At 43.4% G+C, this 17196-nt stretch overlaps 1 protein-coding gene across 3 annotated transcripts in view; it reads left to right on the forward strand.

The window, feature by feature from the left end:
- The window catches only part of ADAM10 (ADAM metallopeptidase domain 10), a 127743-nt gene that overhangs the window by 89401 nt on the left and 21146 nt on the right, over window positions 1-17196 (forward strand). For all 3 annotated transcript variants that reach the window (XM_073303751.2, XM_073303750.2, XM_073303752.2), the window contains 2 exons: window positions 11802-11965; window positions 14509-14692. In XM_073303751.2, coding sequence (XP_073159852.1) covers window positions 11802-11965; window positions 14509-14692 — 348 coding nt within the window. The remainder of the gene's footprint in view (window positions 1-11801; window positions 11966-14508; window positions 14693-17196) is intronic.

Below are 17196 nucleotides of genomic sequence, written 5' to 3' on the forward strand. Positions count from 1 at the left end.
AGAAAAGAGCCAGTATTGTTAATGTAAAACAGCAGTTGAATAATATTGGAGCTCAACATATGTCTAATGGATGGAGAAAACTAGTTGCAACATTCTTTCAATCTAAGGGTATGTCTGCACTGCAAAATTAGGTTGGTTTTTATAGAAGTCGATATTTAGAAATCAGTTTTATACAGTCGATTGTGTATTTCCCCACTAAGCGCATTAAGTTGGCAGAGTGCATCCTAACAACTGTGGCTAGCATCGACTCACGGAGCGGTGCACTGTGGGAAGCTATCCCACAGTTCCCGCAGTCTCCGCTACCCATTGGAATTCCGGGTTAAGCTCCCAATACCATTACCGCGGGTGGTTTTGAGTACATGTCGTCAGTCTCCCCTCCTTCTCTCCCTCTGTGAAAGCAACTGCAGACAATCATTTCACCCTTCTTTTCCTGGGTTACTCGTGCAGATGCCATAGCATGGCAAGCATGGGGCCCACTCAACTCACCGCTGCTGTTGCAAGCATTGTAAACGCCTCCCGCATTATACTGCAGTATGTGCAGAACCTGGCTAAGAGACAGCAGCACAAGGACAATTGTGAGGAGGACATGGACACAGACATTCCTGAAAGCACAGGATGTGGCAATTGGGACATCATGGTGGCAGTGGGGCTGGTTGATACAGTGGAACGCTGATTCTGGGCCCAGAAAACAAGCACAGACTGGTGGCACTGCATAGTTTTGCAGGTATGGGATGATTCCCTGTGGCTGCGAAACTTTCGCATGCATAAGGCCACTTTCCTGGAACTCTGTGAGTTGCTTTCCCCTGCCCTGAAACGCAGGAATGCCAAGATGAGAGCTGCCCTGACAGTTGAGAAGCAAGTGGCAATAGCCCTGTGGAAGTTTGCAACCCCCGACAGCTACCGGTCGGTCAGGAATCAATTTGGAGTGGGCAAATTTACTGTGGGGACTGCTGTGATTCAAGTAGCCATTGCAATCACTGACGTTCTGCTATCCAGGGTAGTGACTCTGGGAAATGTGTAGGTCATAGTGGATGGCTTTGCTGCAATGGGTTTCCCTAACTGTGGTGGGGTGATAGACGGAATGCATATCCCTATCTTGGCACTGGACCATCTTGCCAACCAGTACATAAATCGCAAGGGGTACTTCTCAATGGTGCTGCAAGCACTGGTGGATCACAAGGGACGTTTCACCAACATCAACGTGGGATGGCGAGGAAAGGTGCATGACATCCTCATCTTTAGGAACTCCTGGCTGTTTGAGCAGCTGCAAGAAGGGACTTACTTCCCAGACCAGAAAATTACTGTTGGGGATGTTGAAATGCCAATAGTTTTCCTTGGAGACCCAGCCTACCCCTTGCTCCCATGGCTCATGAAGCCATACACATGCCGCCTGGACAGTAGTAAGGAGTTCAACTATAGGCTGAGCAAGTGCAGAATGCTGGTAGAATGTGCCTTTGGACGTTTAAGAGCTCGCTGGTGCTGTTCGCTGACTGGGTTAGACCTCAGCGCAACCAATATTCCCATTGTTATTACTGCTTGCTCCATATCTGTGAGAGTTAGGGGGAGACGTTTATAGCGGGGTGGGAGGTTGAGGCAAATCATCTAGCTGCCAGTTTTGAACAGTCAGACACCAGGGCGATTAGAAGAGTACAGGTAGGCACGCTGCGCATCAGAGGGGCTTTGAAAACCAGTTTCATGACTGGCCAGGCTACAGTGTGACAGTTGTGTGTTTTTCTCCTTGATGCAAACCCGCCCCCTTTGTTGATTTTAATTTCCTGTAAGCCAACCACCCTCCCCCCTTTGATCATAGCTGGCAAAGGAAATAAAGTCACTATTGTTTTGAAACCATGCATTTTTTCTTTATGAATTAAGAAAAAAAGAGAGAGAGAACTGATAAGGTAGCCTGGGTTCGGAGGGGAGGATCAGGGCACACTGCTGACTTGTAGCCACACTACAAATCAACACTGTTTGAATGACAGCCTTCTGTTGCTTGGGCCATCCTCTGGAGTGGAGTGGCTCCCCGTGTTCTTAGGCGTCTGGGTGAGGAGGATATGGAATTTGGAGAGGAGGGCAGGCAGTTGTACAGTGGGTGAAGCAGCGGTCTGTGCTCTTGTTAACTTTCCTGCAACTCCACCAGACGCCTGAGCATATCCGTTTGCTTTCCCATTAGCCTCAGCATTGCATCCTGCCTCTTCTCGTCATGCTCACTTAATGCTTTCCTGGACTCTGCCACTGAATGCCTCCATGCATTCAGCTGTGCCCTATCAGTGCAGGAGAACTGCATGAGCTCGGAAAACATGTCATCGCGAGTGTTTTTTTTGCCTTCTAATCTGCGATGGAGATGATAGGGGGAGCAAAGAAACATTTGCACCTGCAGGGGGATAAAAAGGGAGAGTAAAATATAAGATGATACATTTCTGAGAACAAAAGAGACTCTTTCACAGTGAATCAAGCAATTCACAGCAGACAGCACATGTGCTTTAGGGTCAAGGTCGCATTTTGCCTTTTATATTGAGCGCCTGCCGGTATGGTGACACATCACAAACGGCTGGGCAACAGCATTCAGTTTCCAGGCAGCCATGGTAAGCCAAAGGGTACGCAGGTTTGGCTTTTAACGCCTTCATAACATGTGGGAATGTTTTCAAACTGGAGCACCCTCCTTTCCCATAGCAAGCAATGCTGGTTGGGTTTGCCATTTAAAAGGAAAGACTGCGGTTTTCGGGTGGAGGTGCAGCACACACCTCCCCCCACCTCTCCACGTAGCTATTTGGGATGATCCCTTCGCCCCTCCTGCCGCTGGGTGGCTATGGGATGATCCCTTTCAGCCAAGCGCAAACAGCCCAGCATGAACAGTGTCCTTTTATTGTTCCCTTACAAAAATTTCACTATTTCAACCAGGTGACCATGAATGATATCACTCTCCTGAGGCTAACACAGAAAGATAAAGACCGAATGTTGCTTGAATGCGACCAAAACCCAGGACCATTCGCTGCCATGCTTTGTGCTGTAGTGATTCCAGACTACTTGCTACTGGCTTGGCGTTGTAAAGTGTCCTACTGTGGAGGAAGAAATAAGGCAGCCCTTCCCAGAAACCTTCTGCAAAGGCTTTCAGAGCATCTCCAGGAGAGCTTCATGGAGATGTCTCTGGGGGATTCCCGCTCCATCCCCAGACACGTTAACAGACTTTTCCAGTAGCTGTACTGGCCGCGAATGTATCCCAAGTCTTCAGGGCAAATCAAACATTAAATACTATTGGTTTTCAACCCTGTACTGTAATTACAAATGTGCACTCACCAGAGGTGCCTTCTCTGCCTTCAGGGATGGGGATCCTGCCTTGGGAGGGTATTGGCTCCAAGGTGATGAAAAGGTCCTGGCTGCCGGGGAGAATGGATTCACCACTTGCCTGCTGCACATTCTGCTCATCTTCCTCATCCACCAAATCCTCCTCCGTGTTGATTTGAGACTCTCCTTCTCCCCCTGCCCCACACCCCTTGCAGGTGTCCACAGGCAGTGGTGGGGTAGTGGTAGGGTCCGTAACCCCCCCCTCCCCCCCGGAATGCCATGCAGCTGATCATAGAAGCAGCATGTATGGGGCTCTGACCCAGAGTGACAGTTTGCCTCCTTTGCCTTTTGGTAGCCTTGCCTGAGCGCCTTGATTTTCACACAACTCTGCTGTGTGTCCCTGTTGTAGCCTCTGTCCATCATGCCCTGTGCGATTTTGCCATAAATATTTGCATTTCTTCTTTTTGATCGGAGTTCTACCTGCACGGATTCTTCTCCCCATACAGCGATCAGATCCAGTGTCCCCCGGTTGCTCCATGCTGCGGCTCGTTTGCAATTCTGGGGGGACTGCATGGTCACCTGTGCTGCTGAGCTCGCCACGCTGACCAAACAGGAAATGAAATTCAAAAGTTCCCAGGGCTTTTCCTGTGTACCTGGCTAGTGCATTGGAGTTGAAAGTGCTGTCCAGAGCAGTCCCATTGGAGCACTCTGGGATAGCTCCTGGAGGCCAATAACGTCGATTTGCGTCCACACTACCCCAAATTCAACCCAGCAAGGTTGATTTTAGCACTACTCCCCTCGCCAGGGAGGAGTACAGAAGTCTATTTTAAGAGCCCTTTAGGTCGACGGAACGGAGTTGCTGGTGTAGTGCATTTATTATAAAATCGACCTAATGCATCTAAATTCGACCTAATCCTGTCGTGTAGACCAGGGCTAGATGATGATACCTTACTTAATTCTAGAGTATCTGAATGCTAAATGGATGACCTACCATACTTTCCTGTTCTCATATCCATTTTGTGACCAGAAAGTGTATTCTTGGTCATGCTTGGTTTGTCTTCTAATATACTCAAATGCTTTTTCCTTAGACAAGTCTGACACAAAGACTGACTCTTCATACTTCTGACAATACACTGATGCAGTGCTATCTTTTTAGTGTCTTCTTGGACCACATCCTTTACTTCCTAGTTCTTACAACTTTTTTGGTCAATCAGTTAATCTCTGAAATATTTACATGAACATGATTTTTTTATATTAGAAACAGATTCTAACTTCAGTCAGAATAAACATAGACTACAGTTCAGAGAAGTTATTTAGAACATAGATTTCTTTTCAAGGCTTAGGGTTATTGGGAAACAAACCTGTATAGAAGTAGGTAGAAGTTGAGGAAGAGGAATGGGTGAAGTCACTTGTAATTGAGAACAGGGACATGACTAGTGAGTGGAATCGGATTGGAAGTTGAAGCAGAAAAGTGGATGAAATTTAGAATTTGATTTGCTAGAAACTTCTGAATATGAGCAAGGCATGTGAATTAGTTAATCTTGTTCGGTATCCAGCATTGAATTCAATAGGTGGCTGTTCATTGTTCTCACTGTAGGATATGTGAAATGAAAGACTTGCAGAGTATTTGGCCATGTTATCTTTCACTGCAGCTTGTGGTATTTGGCAGCAGTGTCCTCTATTTCAAGGGAAATAGTAGATGTTTGTGTTAAATGGTGACCTACATGGCCTGGAGTTAGGATTGTAGGATCAACTTCATTTTCAGGAACATTAAAAATTGGAAATATTAAGCATATTAGTTTAAAACAATTGTTCTTGAGTTGCCAAAAAAAAACCAACAGCTGCTGCTTTGGCTACCGCATATTGCTTATTTGTATAATTGATCCTTTAGGAAATGCGATGTTTGGAACACCCTGGATACATTAGTTTTACAAGATGAATAGTTTGGAACTGATCAGTCTATATGGCACCTTTTATTCTTGGATGTCTTATCAGTGTTGTATGATAAGCCCGAGAATGAAGATTTCTAACCTGGCTTTCCCAATATTCTGTCTATGCTTTGAGTAAATGTAAATTTTTATAGACTTATGTCTCATTAAAAATTCCAGCTGTGCAAACCTAGACTTGTTAGTGTCCATGGTTCCACAAGATCTTATTAATTACATCATGTCTAAAATACACAAAATAAAAGTTAACTGTAGTTATGACAGGCATTATGTTTTTTGCATTCCCACAACTAAAAAAGTTCTCATTATTTAAAAATTCACAAGCATCTAACCAAGTTATTATTGTTAAGATTTCCTAAATAGTTTAAAAGTTGACAAGTCCTGGCCATGTAAATATCAGAAACAAAACAATTATTAAAACAGTTAGTTTTTGTTTAATGAGACATACAGGAGTATAGTCATCAGATGTTTCTGTTTAATAGGGTGTTATAGTACAGAGTGAGCATCATTAAAACACCTGTAATATGCCATTTCTATTGATTTTTATGAAGTTGAGTGAAATCTCAATATACATGTTTAATAGGTCAGGTGTGTCTATCAAATGTTTTAAAAAAAAAAAACTGGATAGCTTTGCTGGGTTCTTGAGTATTGAATAAAAGGTAACCCTTTATCTATGTATCTATCTGTCTTCTCTCTCTTGCTGGGTACATAGTTTGTATGTTAATTTTTCCATAACCACAACCTCTTCTCTCCCCCCCCCCTTTTTTTTTTTTAAATAAACCATTCCTTTATGGTTGGACTGTTTCTTTTTCCCAATACTCTCCAAGGAGTGAACGGAACACCATATATGCATAAAATCTCCTTTTTCACCACAGTTTCTCTAACATGTATCCCCATTCAGTCTATCAATATCTTTTAGCCTGGTTGGTTTGGAGGGCCATTGAAACAGTATCTTCAAGAAATTGTGTTTCAGGCTGAGGTTACTGGTCCTCCTTTTTTTTTTCCCCCCCTCCCCCTTCTCCCAGACTAACCCCCCTTTCTCTGGGGTAATTTGTCTATCCACATCCTTTCCCCAGTGAGTCATATATGAATTTTTTTTTGTCAGGAAAGCTGTCTGCAAAGATTAATACAAATTAGTTATTTTTTTTGTTTCCTAATTGACCAGATACCATCGCTTCTATTTGTTAGCTTTCTGTATAAAACAGGTTTTCTAGAAAGTTGAGAAACCTAATGCCTTACTTGAAAGTACTAGTGCCAGTTAAAATTAGTTGTGATCTCTAAACAAGTTAGAAAAGTTTCTTTACTGAGGGCATAGCTACACTGGAAACTTCAAAACGCTGCCATGGGAGCACTCCCACGGCAACGCTTTGAAGTGCGAGTGTGGTCACGTGCGAGGGGATTATCTCAGAACGCTGGGAGCATGGTTCCCAGTACTCAGAGCCTGTCCACACTAGCACTTTAAAGCGCTCAGACTTGTTGCACTCGGGGGTGATTTTTTTACCCCCCTGAGCCAGCAAGTTAGAGCGCTATAAAATGTAAGTGTAGACAAGCCCAAAATAGGCTGGCCAACCACATGTATTCCATGGCTCTCCCAGTCTTTGAAGCTCTCTGGTTTGCAATTTCTTTTAAGATCTAGAATATTTGCAATGGGTGTGATGGGCGAGAGAAAAGAATTTCTCTAATTCTATCCCAAACCCATGGAGTAGCCTTTGCTAAAGGATGTGTGTAAACTTCTGGAGCGACCTAGAGACTTAAAGTACCACAATTTTTCTGTTCAATAAAGACCCAGTGTTTGGCTGGGCACCCCCACTCCACTCCTGCTTTGAGCTGGCCGGCATGATACCATAAATCAGCAGTTCTCAAACTTTAGTTACCTAAGGACCCGTATTCTGATTTAAAATTTTTACTGTGGGCCCCCAAGCTGCCCACTGAATCCCAGGCCCTGCCCCCAGTCTACCCCTTCCCCCAAGGCTCCACCCCTGCCCCTCCTCTTCCCCGCCTCTTGCTGTCCCTTCCCCCAAGCAGCCCTGTCCCCCTTCCTCCCCCTCCCTCCCAGCAACCTCCTGCATGCTGGGGAACAGGGGGAGGAGTTGGTCTGCAGGTCCCATGGACCCCCTGGAGTACCCTCTTGGACCCACATTTGAGAAACTGCCATTTGCAGCAGCTAATCTACCCTGTTCAATGGATCTGTACAAAGTATCTGCACTCACTCTTGGCCTTTTCTTATTCCATGTAAATTGTAACAGCATCCTCTGTATTCCTCCTAGGTTTGTATCTGGGCTAGTCATAGAAAAATTTTGAAACAAGAAATATATCCTTAGCAGAATGTTTATTTTCATGGTGGCTGTTCTTCCCAATCAAGAAATTGTATACTTCCCCCGGAACTCCAAATCTTTTTTCATTTGCTGAAGTTGTGGTTAACATTTAAATGATAAAGCTTTTCTAGGTTGAGATTTGAATTCCCATGTATCTTACAGAATTTATTGCCCATTCGTACCCAAACATTTTGTGAAGGAGTGACTTTCAGGGTCTGGCAAATTTATAGCTAGTATTTCAGATTTGGCATAATTTATTTTAAATCCAGACTTTCCCAAAATCCAGGATTATTTTAGCAAATAATTTTAGAGAATATTTGATTTAGATAAAAATGTTACATCTATATATGCTGTTTTCTGATGTGGGTCCTACAAGTTTCATTCCTGTGATGGATTCATTGTCCTTTGAGCAAAAGGCTCTGTGGCCAGTCCAGAAAGTAGAAGAGACATTAGACATCCTTGCCTACTCTCTGGGTAATTCAAGTAAAGGAGATTTAACTCCATCAATTCACACAGCTGATGTCAAGAGCTGATGTCAAGAGCAGTTATTCATTTAAGGATCTGGGGGCCAAAGTCCATATCGGACAGGACTTGAAACAGAAAGTTCTACTCTGTTCTTTCAAAGAGTTTCTCTGTGCATAGTGATAACAAAAGAAATGGCTCTGTTTTTGAACTGCAAGCTACTATTTTTCATCATTCAAAAATTTCCTGACCAATTTGAGCCCAGTTTCTCACCACAGGTTTTGATGGTATTTTTGTCTGAAAATAAATCTAGTGTAAATTATTTTGTATTCTACATATTTATAAAAACAAATATCCGACTACACCCTTGAGTTTCGTAAACAATAAAATCACCTCTCACCAGCTAAAAACTTAATACAAATGTTTTTAGGGTTGTGATCAAATTGAAGTAAATTCATTTAAAGCTATCCAATACCTAGATAATACTATCAATACCTACTTGTGTATTAAGTATTGGGCACATTTTCCCCCAGCCAAATGACTTTTCTGTTCTTTCACTATTGTGTCCCATCCTGCTGATGACAGTGTTGTGCAGTCATTTTCAGTAATGTCATGGAGACACATAGGCAGTGATAGAAATCCATAAAAAAAACCACCAAATGTCACAGAGAAGGTCAGTCGGGAGCGTCTGCTCTTTGTGTCTCATAACACAAGAACAAGGAAGGAACATGCAGGAAATTAAAAGGTGATAAATTCAAAAGGAAATACTTTTTCACATAATGAGTAATTAGACTGTAGATCTCATTGCCACAGGAAGTCATTGAGGCAAAGAACAACAAGATTAAAAAAAAATTGGACATTTATGTGGATAACAAGAATGTCCAGTAGTATAATCATCCCTTCCAAAATGTGTAAGCTTTATTAAACCCTGTCATGCTTCAGGCCTTCAGATAAAATCTAGCTATTAGATTAGGATGAGATCTAACGTGGGGGACACACTATCCCTTATAGTGGGGTTCTTGTGCCTTCCTCTGAAGCATCTCATAAGGACCACTGACAGAAACAAGATATTGGACTAGATGGATCTCTGGTCTGATTGGTATGGCAATTCATGTCTGTTGTTTGTACCATTTAGATCTTCTGACTAGGTTATGCAGATGAATTGGCCTTGCAGGGGTGCTCTCAGCACCCTTGTACAACACAGAGGGATCTGTATAGACGAACATTGATCTCTGCCCAGTCGAGATCATCTCCCCCAGTGGAATTGACTGGATGGGCAGCTCTTTAATCTTCGTCTCTGCTCGAAGTCTAAAGTCTTCAGGGCATCCATTACTGATTTTCAGTATGCGGAGGATTGTGTCATCCTCGTGCACAGTGAGAATGACCTTCAGTCCATACTGGATTTTCTTGCACAAGCTTACTGAAGCCTAGGACTCTCACTCAATATTGAGAAGACTAAAGTGGTCTATCAACCTGCTTCAGGCCTTGAACGTGACCCACAACAAATCACCTTGAGTGTCAGACTCTGGAGACAGTTGAGCACTTTTGCTACCTTGGTAGCCAACTTTCTCAAAATGCAAAACTTGGAAGTGAGATCCAACACAGAATTCAGTGCACAAGTGCTTCCTTTGGGAAATTGCTTTGATGCGTTTTCACATACCATGACCTATGGCAGGCCACCAAGATCCAGGTCTATAAGACAATTGTTGTTCCAACACTTCTCTTTGGACACAAAACCTGGGTGACCTGTCAACAGCACCTCAAGAGTTGGGAGAGGTATCACGAGCGATGCCTCCAGAAGATCCTTTGCATCAAATGGTAAGATCACTGCACTAATGCCAGCATCCTCGCTGAAGCCAATGTCATTAGCATTGAAGCAATGATTCTCATGCACCAACTTCACTGGGCTGGACATTGTGTGTGGATGCCAGATTCTCACCTCCCAAAACAAGTCCTCTACTTTCACTCACCCATGGTCAGAGATCCCGTGGTGGTCAGAGGAAACGGTACAAAGACGCACTGAAAGCGTCTCTTAAGAAAATTGATGTGGACATCACAAGCTGGAAAGAGCAAGCAACCAACCGACCCCAATGGCGCCATATCCTCCATCAGGCACTGGCCTGCTTCGAGGAGAAGTGCCTTGTCCTCAAAGTTGAAAAGAGAGAGAGGAGAAAGGAAAAAGAAATAACTTTCTCCCAGCAGGCCATCATCCTGTCACAAAATGTATGTACCTACTCCGGGCAGATTTGCGGTTCCAGGATCCAGAGTCCAGGAACCTTATGTAAATCCATGGTAGAGATCATCCTCAAATCAAGGGATCGCCAATCCATCGAGGGATCACCAATCCATCAATCGATCAGACCAGTGTTGGTGATTGTCCTAAGGAAGAGTCTAGGAAATTCAATACATGGATCTAATTGCCCTAATACTCCATGAAAGTGGCACAGAGGGTCTGTTTTGGCCCATTGGCTGGGGAAGCATGGCAGCATAGTGGGGTAGGGCTGATGGAATGTAGATTTCACAAGCACCACTCACAAGAACTTTATCTGCATCTATTACGGGGATCAGCAACCTTTGGCATGCAGCCCACCGGGTAAGCCCCTTGGTGAGCCAGGCCGGTTTGTTTACCTTCCATGTCTGCAGGTTCGGCTGACTGCCACTCCAGGCCAATGGGTGCTACAGGAAGCAGCAGCCAGCACATCCCTCGGCTTGCGCTGCTTCCTTCAGCACACATTGCCATGTGTGCAAATGTGGCAAACCACAGCTAGTGGGAGCCGTGATCGGCCGAACCTGTGGATGCGGCAGGTAAACAAACTGGCCCAGCCCACCAGGAAGCTTACCCTGGTGGGCCACATGCCAAAGGTTGCCGATCTCTGATCTATTGGATAGCATTCACGTTTTATCTTGTATCTGTACAGGATTTCTTAATTAAGAATGCATTACATGGAGTCTGGATGACTAACAGCTGTTGGATGTGCAGCTAAGGAATGTTTTGTTAGTCCATTTAAGGAGGATTTTAGGAATCTGATCATTTTGTAGTATGAAAGAAAGATGAGTTGTCCTTTAAGACCTGCTGCATTGAAATGTATGGGTGAATATAGAGTATATAGTAAGGCTCCACTTTGAACTTTTTACTCACTGACTTATAGGTGCTAAAGTATGAATCTTTATCACCCTTCCCCTGTGAGGCTATTCCTCGAAGTACTTATTTCATGAGACTTACTTTGCTGAACTGCAGTTTGACTTTAGCAAGACAAAACTTGTTTAGAAAGCAAATATTCTAGATTCTGAAAATGTTTTTACAGCAAAATAAGTCTCAGGACTGCGTTTTCAAACACTGGGTGTAACTTCCTTGATCGTTGACCTTTAAACACATATATAATTAACCACCTGTCAAAACCACATTTCAGTTTTAAATTGTACTGTGAAGAAATGAGTCACTCCTTCTCCCTAGGATATGTAGCTAATCTTAGGTCTTTTACAAGTACTTTTTGGGGGAAAATGGAAGATAGTATTTAAAAGCAGGTTTGAAGTATATGCAACTGAACATTGTGAACGTTAGCCTTTTTCCTTGAAACTGGACAGAATTTTATGTATTCAGAAATAGTATATCCTTTACTCGAAAAGGAGTACCAAATGGATTAAAAAACACTGATGTGGCTCTCTACACACTTTCAGTATTGTAATACAGTTAGAGTAAGTTTTCAACTAAGATACAGAGCAAAAAATACAACTCACCTTTTTTCTTTCAAAATGTTTTAATTTTTGAGCTGTTTAACTCTTGTTCTAAATGCAGGGAGCTCTGGGGGAATATGTGAAAAGAGCAAGCTCTATTCTGATGGTAAAAAGAAGTCCTTAAATACTGGAATCATCACTGTTCAGAACTATGGCTCTCACGTCCCTCCTAAGGTTTCTCACATCACTTTTGCTCATGAGGTTGGACATAACTTTGGTTCTCCTGTAAGTATTAAATGGTTGCTCCATTACAAATTTTCAGTGTTTTGGGGGGGAATAACTTAGTAAAATGTTTTCATCATTAACATTATGTGTATACTAATAAAATAAATGAATAGGTGTGCATGCAAAAGAAAAGCAAAGACCGCAGATAAGCAATATATGTTAAGATCTTTGTGAATGTTCTACAAACGGAAGAACTTGGTGCCACAGGACTTTTGTGAATATTCTTAATTTCTCATTTAGCTGCTTACAGCAACTACTGGCTTAGCCTTTCTTATACTGCACTTATTCATGACTACTCTTCTGAAAAAAGTGTGGGTTATTCTCTCCTAAAGTCTTCAAAGGAAGTAGGAAGGGCAAAGCTTACTCATATTTCTTCAAAAATGTATATGTGTGCATCTGTGTTATGGTGAGAAGTAAATACTAGTTCTTATTTTATGGAGAGTGAGGGGAAGGGTCCCAGCTCATGAGGCAAAACTTTGGTTATGTCCTTTCACCCAACAATGGGGATAAAACTGGCTTTCCTTTGTACCCTGTTGCATTTTTTTTGTTATACCTTAAAGTTTTTTAATTTATTTTGAGAAGCAGGTTATTCTGAGTTACACTTGTAAATAGGATTTTGAAGCAGTTGTCTTCACGTGCTATGTTCAAGGCTTTTGACTGTGACAGTCTGAAAAATTTGAGTTTTTATTTGTTTCTCTGTTTGTGGGTGGTGGTGGTGAAAAATGGAGAATATTTCCTTTTTTACGTGTCACTTTTAAAGTTTTACATTTTAGAAAACTAGAAATTTAACCATTAAGCTAACTTCCACCATATTGGCTGGAACAAGAATCCAGAATGGTAACAGTGTGCATTGATGGAAGAAGTAGGAAATCTGTCAGAGTGAAAATCTTTTTGGACCAATTGAAACATCATTTTTGAACTTGCCTGTGAAACTCATGTTTGATCTTGGATAGTCAGCCGATATACTTGTCAGGAAATTTGCTATTCTTTGTGGTAATACCATTTTAAAAGTGCACATTTATATACTTGGAAGGGTTGGGTCATATTTTGGGAAAATCAGTTGTCAAAAGTGGTAGTACAATATTGGTATTAAACAGTTTCTTACTCTTGTCAAATATTTTTTCAAAGCTTTTGCCATTTATCATAATCTTTGAAACTTCTATATTATAAAGTATTCCATGTATGTTACCAGGTGATGGTATAAATGATCAGTTCTCCATAGTGTGGATAGAAATAGACTTCCCCCACAAATCATATCATACTTAAGTCCACATTTTCCCTACAGTGTGAATGTGAACTATCTGAGATGTTTCTGCTGGTCCTCCCATTAATGTCCCACAGACATTTGGCAGTATTCAGAAATCTCAGAATCCTCTGCTTTTGGGAGATACCAGGAACTGTGGACAGGTACCCAGAGGGCAGTGTAATTGAAGTAGTCTAAAACAGTGCTAGTGTGTAAAACTTCTGTGATTCTTTATACCAGTCGGTGTGGCTAAGCATGGACGCATCAAACTATTTGAGCTTAAGCCAATTTTATTTAATCATTTCAGTTGGACAGTCAGGTTCTCTAGTGTAAACATGATATGGTTGCTCTCACAGAAGTTAGGTTTTTGAGCACTGACAAAAGTTTTCAGATAGAACGTAAAAGCAGTAAAAGAAAGGATCGTGTGTGATGTGTTGCTGTAACCAGCACACACAGAGATTGATAAACCACCATTAACATTTAAGCTGGAGATGTTGTCGTGACTTTCCATTTCATCCTGTGCTTCTGATGTTCTTCACTTTTTGAAATAGACAAGTGATAGTCATTTGGGTCAGTGCTTTGGAGATGATTCAGTGTTTAGTAATAACCATGGCATATATCTGGTCAGACAGAGCATTGGTTTCTTCTTCTGCATTGCTTCTTTGTCCTTGAACTATCTGAGCCTGTCCAGACTACTATAGGTCTAAAAAGAAAATACCTCCGCTATAGCAAAGGCAGAGTTCACTAGCTTGGGATTTGCTTGTGGATGCGAGAACAGAGCAGCCTCGTTACAAGAAATTAATTTTTGAGGGGGGTAGTAGGGGTTCATCAATTATGGAATTTTTGCTGATCTTAATACATTTAAGTATGTAGCTGCTCTTAGGCTTTTCTAAGATGATAGATGAAACAGAGGATGGGATGGGGAGAAAAAATAACACTATATTAGCTATTAATGGATAAAACCTTGGGAAGAAGAATGATAATTTTAACATTCAGAATTTTGAACAATTTTCCTTCATGGAATCATTTTCCACTGATGCACTTTCATTTCTAGGTACCATTAACTTCTGTAATGCTATATTTTTCTATTATGTGTCTATTTGATTCAATTTGAAACCTGTGTAGAATGTCCCTTTTTTTTTTGGTCCACTTGTTTTTAAAAAGGGAATAGTTTTATATGAGCTTGTGTTTCTCATCCTATTACCCCACACGGGTCTATTATACACATAGGTTGAAAGATAGCAAATTAACTGACAGAAACTGATCTGCTTGAAATAGTTGACAATTTTCTGCTTTGCAGCATGATTCTGGAACGGAATGCACTCCAGGAGAGTCCAAGAACTTGGGGCAGAAAGAAAATGGCAATTATATCATGTATGCAAGAGCTACATCGGGGGACAAACTTAACAACAACAAGTTCTCCATCTGTAGCGTTCGAAATATCAGCCAAGTTCTTGAGAAAAAAAGAAATAATTGTTTTGTTGGTATGTATTTGTGTCATCCTTATAAAATGCTAAAGAGTTAACTTTATTATGTATCAGTATTATGATACCGCTTGGGAGCCCCAGTCATAGATCAGACCCAGTTGCATTTGGTGCCATGGAACAAAAAGTCTCTGCCCTAAAGAGCTTACAGTTTGAGTATAAAACAAGAGACCGCAGATGAGATATGGACAGACTGACGGAGTACAAGAAACAATGAGAAAATATCGGTTAGCATGATAGGATGTAGACTAATTTCTCATAATAGAACTTACTCCAGGGGAGGGCAAACTACGGCCAGTGGGAGCTTCGGGGGTGGTACCCACAGGCGAGGGCAGAGCGTAGCAGAGCCATCTGCTCAACCCCACCCCCAGGAGCCACTCCGAACATGCTGGCCACTTCTGGGAGCGGCACGGGGCCAGAGCAGGCAAGGAGCCTGCCTTAGTCCCACTGCACACTGCTGCCAGGCTGGAGCCTGTACCCCAAACCCCTCCTGCACCCCGCAACCTAACCCCCTGCCCCAAGCCCCCTCCTGCACTCCACACCCCCTCCTGCACTCCAACCCCTTGCCCTGAGCCCATTCCTGCACACCACACCCCTTCCCATGCCTTGCATACAATTTCCCCACCCAGATGTGGCCCTCGGGCCAAAAAATTTGCCTACCCCGACTTACCCTCTCCCCTTTACAGTTTCTGAAAACTTGATAACATTTGCCCATTCTTCTTCAAGAGATGTCCATGTGGGTACTCCACTTCAGGTCAAGATGCATCTCAGCGCCTTTGATTGGAGATTTCTACAGCAGTACCCTACGGGCTGTGCACACGCTGTGCCTGCCTCTTGAGCTGTCAGTGTTATAATAGCGCATGCACAGCCGGGGCTTCTCAGTTCCTTCTCTACCGTCCCTGGCTAGAGACGGAGTTCAGCAGTGCTCTTTGAGGTTAAAATGCTGCTCTTGGAAAACTCCCTAAGACCTGCATCTGACCCTGGCCAGCAAACCTCTGAGACACCCTCCAGAGGCAAAGCGAAAGCAAAAAAACAGCCAGCTTCCTCTCCCCTCAGGAGCCATTCCTCAGGCAAAAAGTTAAAACCAGCTCTCTGGTCTCTGATAACTCCAGTTCCACGGCTCAGCACCTTCAACGCAGCAGGCACCTCAGTCACCGACGGTGAGTCGGCTGCCCCACTACACGGTGCCAAGGCTCAGGGCTTCCAGTTGCCAGCCTCTTTCAGCTCTTCTTCGGCCACCTCTGTTACAACCATGCTAAGAGCTGCTACAGTGCCGACAGTACAAGTGATGGCTGCGGCACCGTCCTTTGATCTTGCGGCACTGCTTTTCCAGCCACCACTCTCAGCACTGACCCCCCTGAGCTCTCCAGCTTCCCTTGCTGTGCCTACCTCAGGGGCGTCTACTCCGCAGAGCCAGCTTGCTCCCCCAGGACACCCTTTGGTGCCCCAGCAGACTGTGCCTCCAACAGCTATCTCGGCACCAAGTCCTGCTCAGTCAGCTCCACCGCAGTTTCTACAGCCAGAGGAATTAAGGGTGTCCCATGCTCCTGACTCTCCTCTTCTCGGCACCTCACCGAGACCTTTAGCACCCTACCTTCAGTACTCCCCTACTACTTCAAGCCCCTCCAATGAGGTGTGGGAGGATGAGAAAGAGGAATACAATTAACAGATTTCCTCTCAATCCTTTCCCCAGATTCAGTTACCTGCAACTTGGAGATGCATTACAGCACGATCGCCATATCCTCATGGCTATCCACACTGGTATGTCAATCCCTGAATGGGACCACCTATGCCCTCCCCAGGGCAGTAGCCACACTGGGGTTCATGGACATATACCACACTCAGGTGTTCTGCAGGATCCCCAGAGGAAAGCTGTCAGACGCTCCTCACTGCCGGTTTACACTGAAACCCAGATAAGACCTGATGTGGCCCCCACCCCTGCAAAAGATACTGCACCGCACACCACCTCTACAGCCATAACACCACAAGACGCCACGGTGCCCCCACCACCATCTCCCACTACTGATGAGCTCGCTCACTTTCAAGAGTTGTTTAAGAGAGTAGCGGAGGAGCTCAAAATTACCCTGGAGGAGGTACCTGAAACACACCACGAGCTTACGGATATCCTGCAAGCTACGACCTCCTCCAAAATAGCCCTACCAATTAATGGGGCCATTATGGAACCTGATAAAACTATTTGGCAGACCCCAACCACAATAACCCCGACTAACAAGAGACTGGACTGCAAATATTTTGTCCCATCTAAGGATTCTGAGTTTCTATTTACGCACCCCTCACCTAATTCGCGAGTGGTCGACTCGGCCAATCAGACAAACAAATATCAACACTTCCAGTCCACTCCATTGGACAAAGAAAACAAGAGACTGGACTCCTTTGGCCACAAAGTGTATTCTTCCACTTTGCAATTTAGAGTAGTGAACTATGCTGCGCTCTTAGCAAAATATGACCACAAAAATTATGCTAAGGTAATGCAATTTATTGAT

Source organism: Lepidochelys kempii, chromosome 10 (assembly GCF_965140285.1).
Source record: "Lepidochelys kempii isolate rLepKem1 chromosome 10, rLepKem1.hap1, whole genome shotgun sequence".
Classification (NCBI taxonomy): domain Eukaryota; kingdom Metazoa; phylum Chordata; order Testudines; family Cheloniidae; genus Lepidochelys; species Lepidochelys kempii.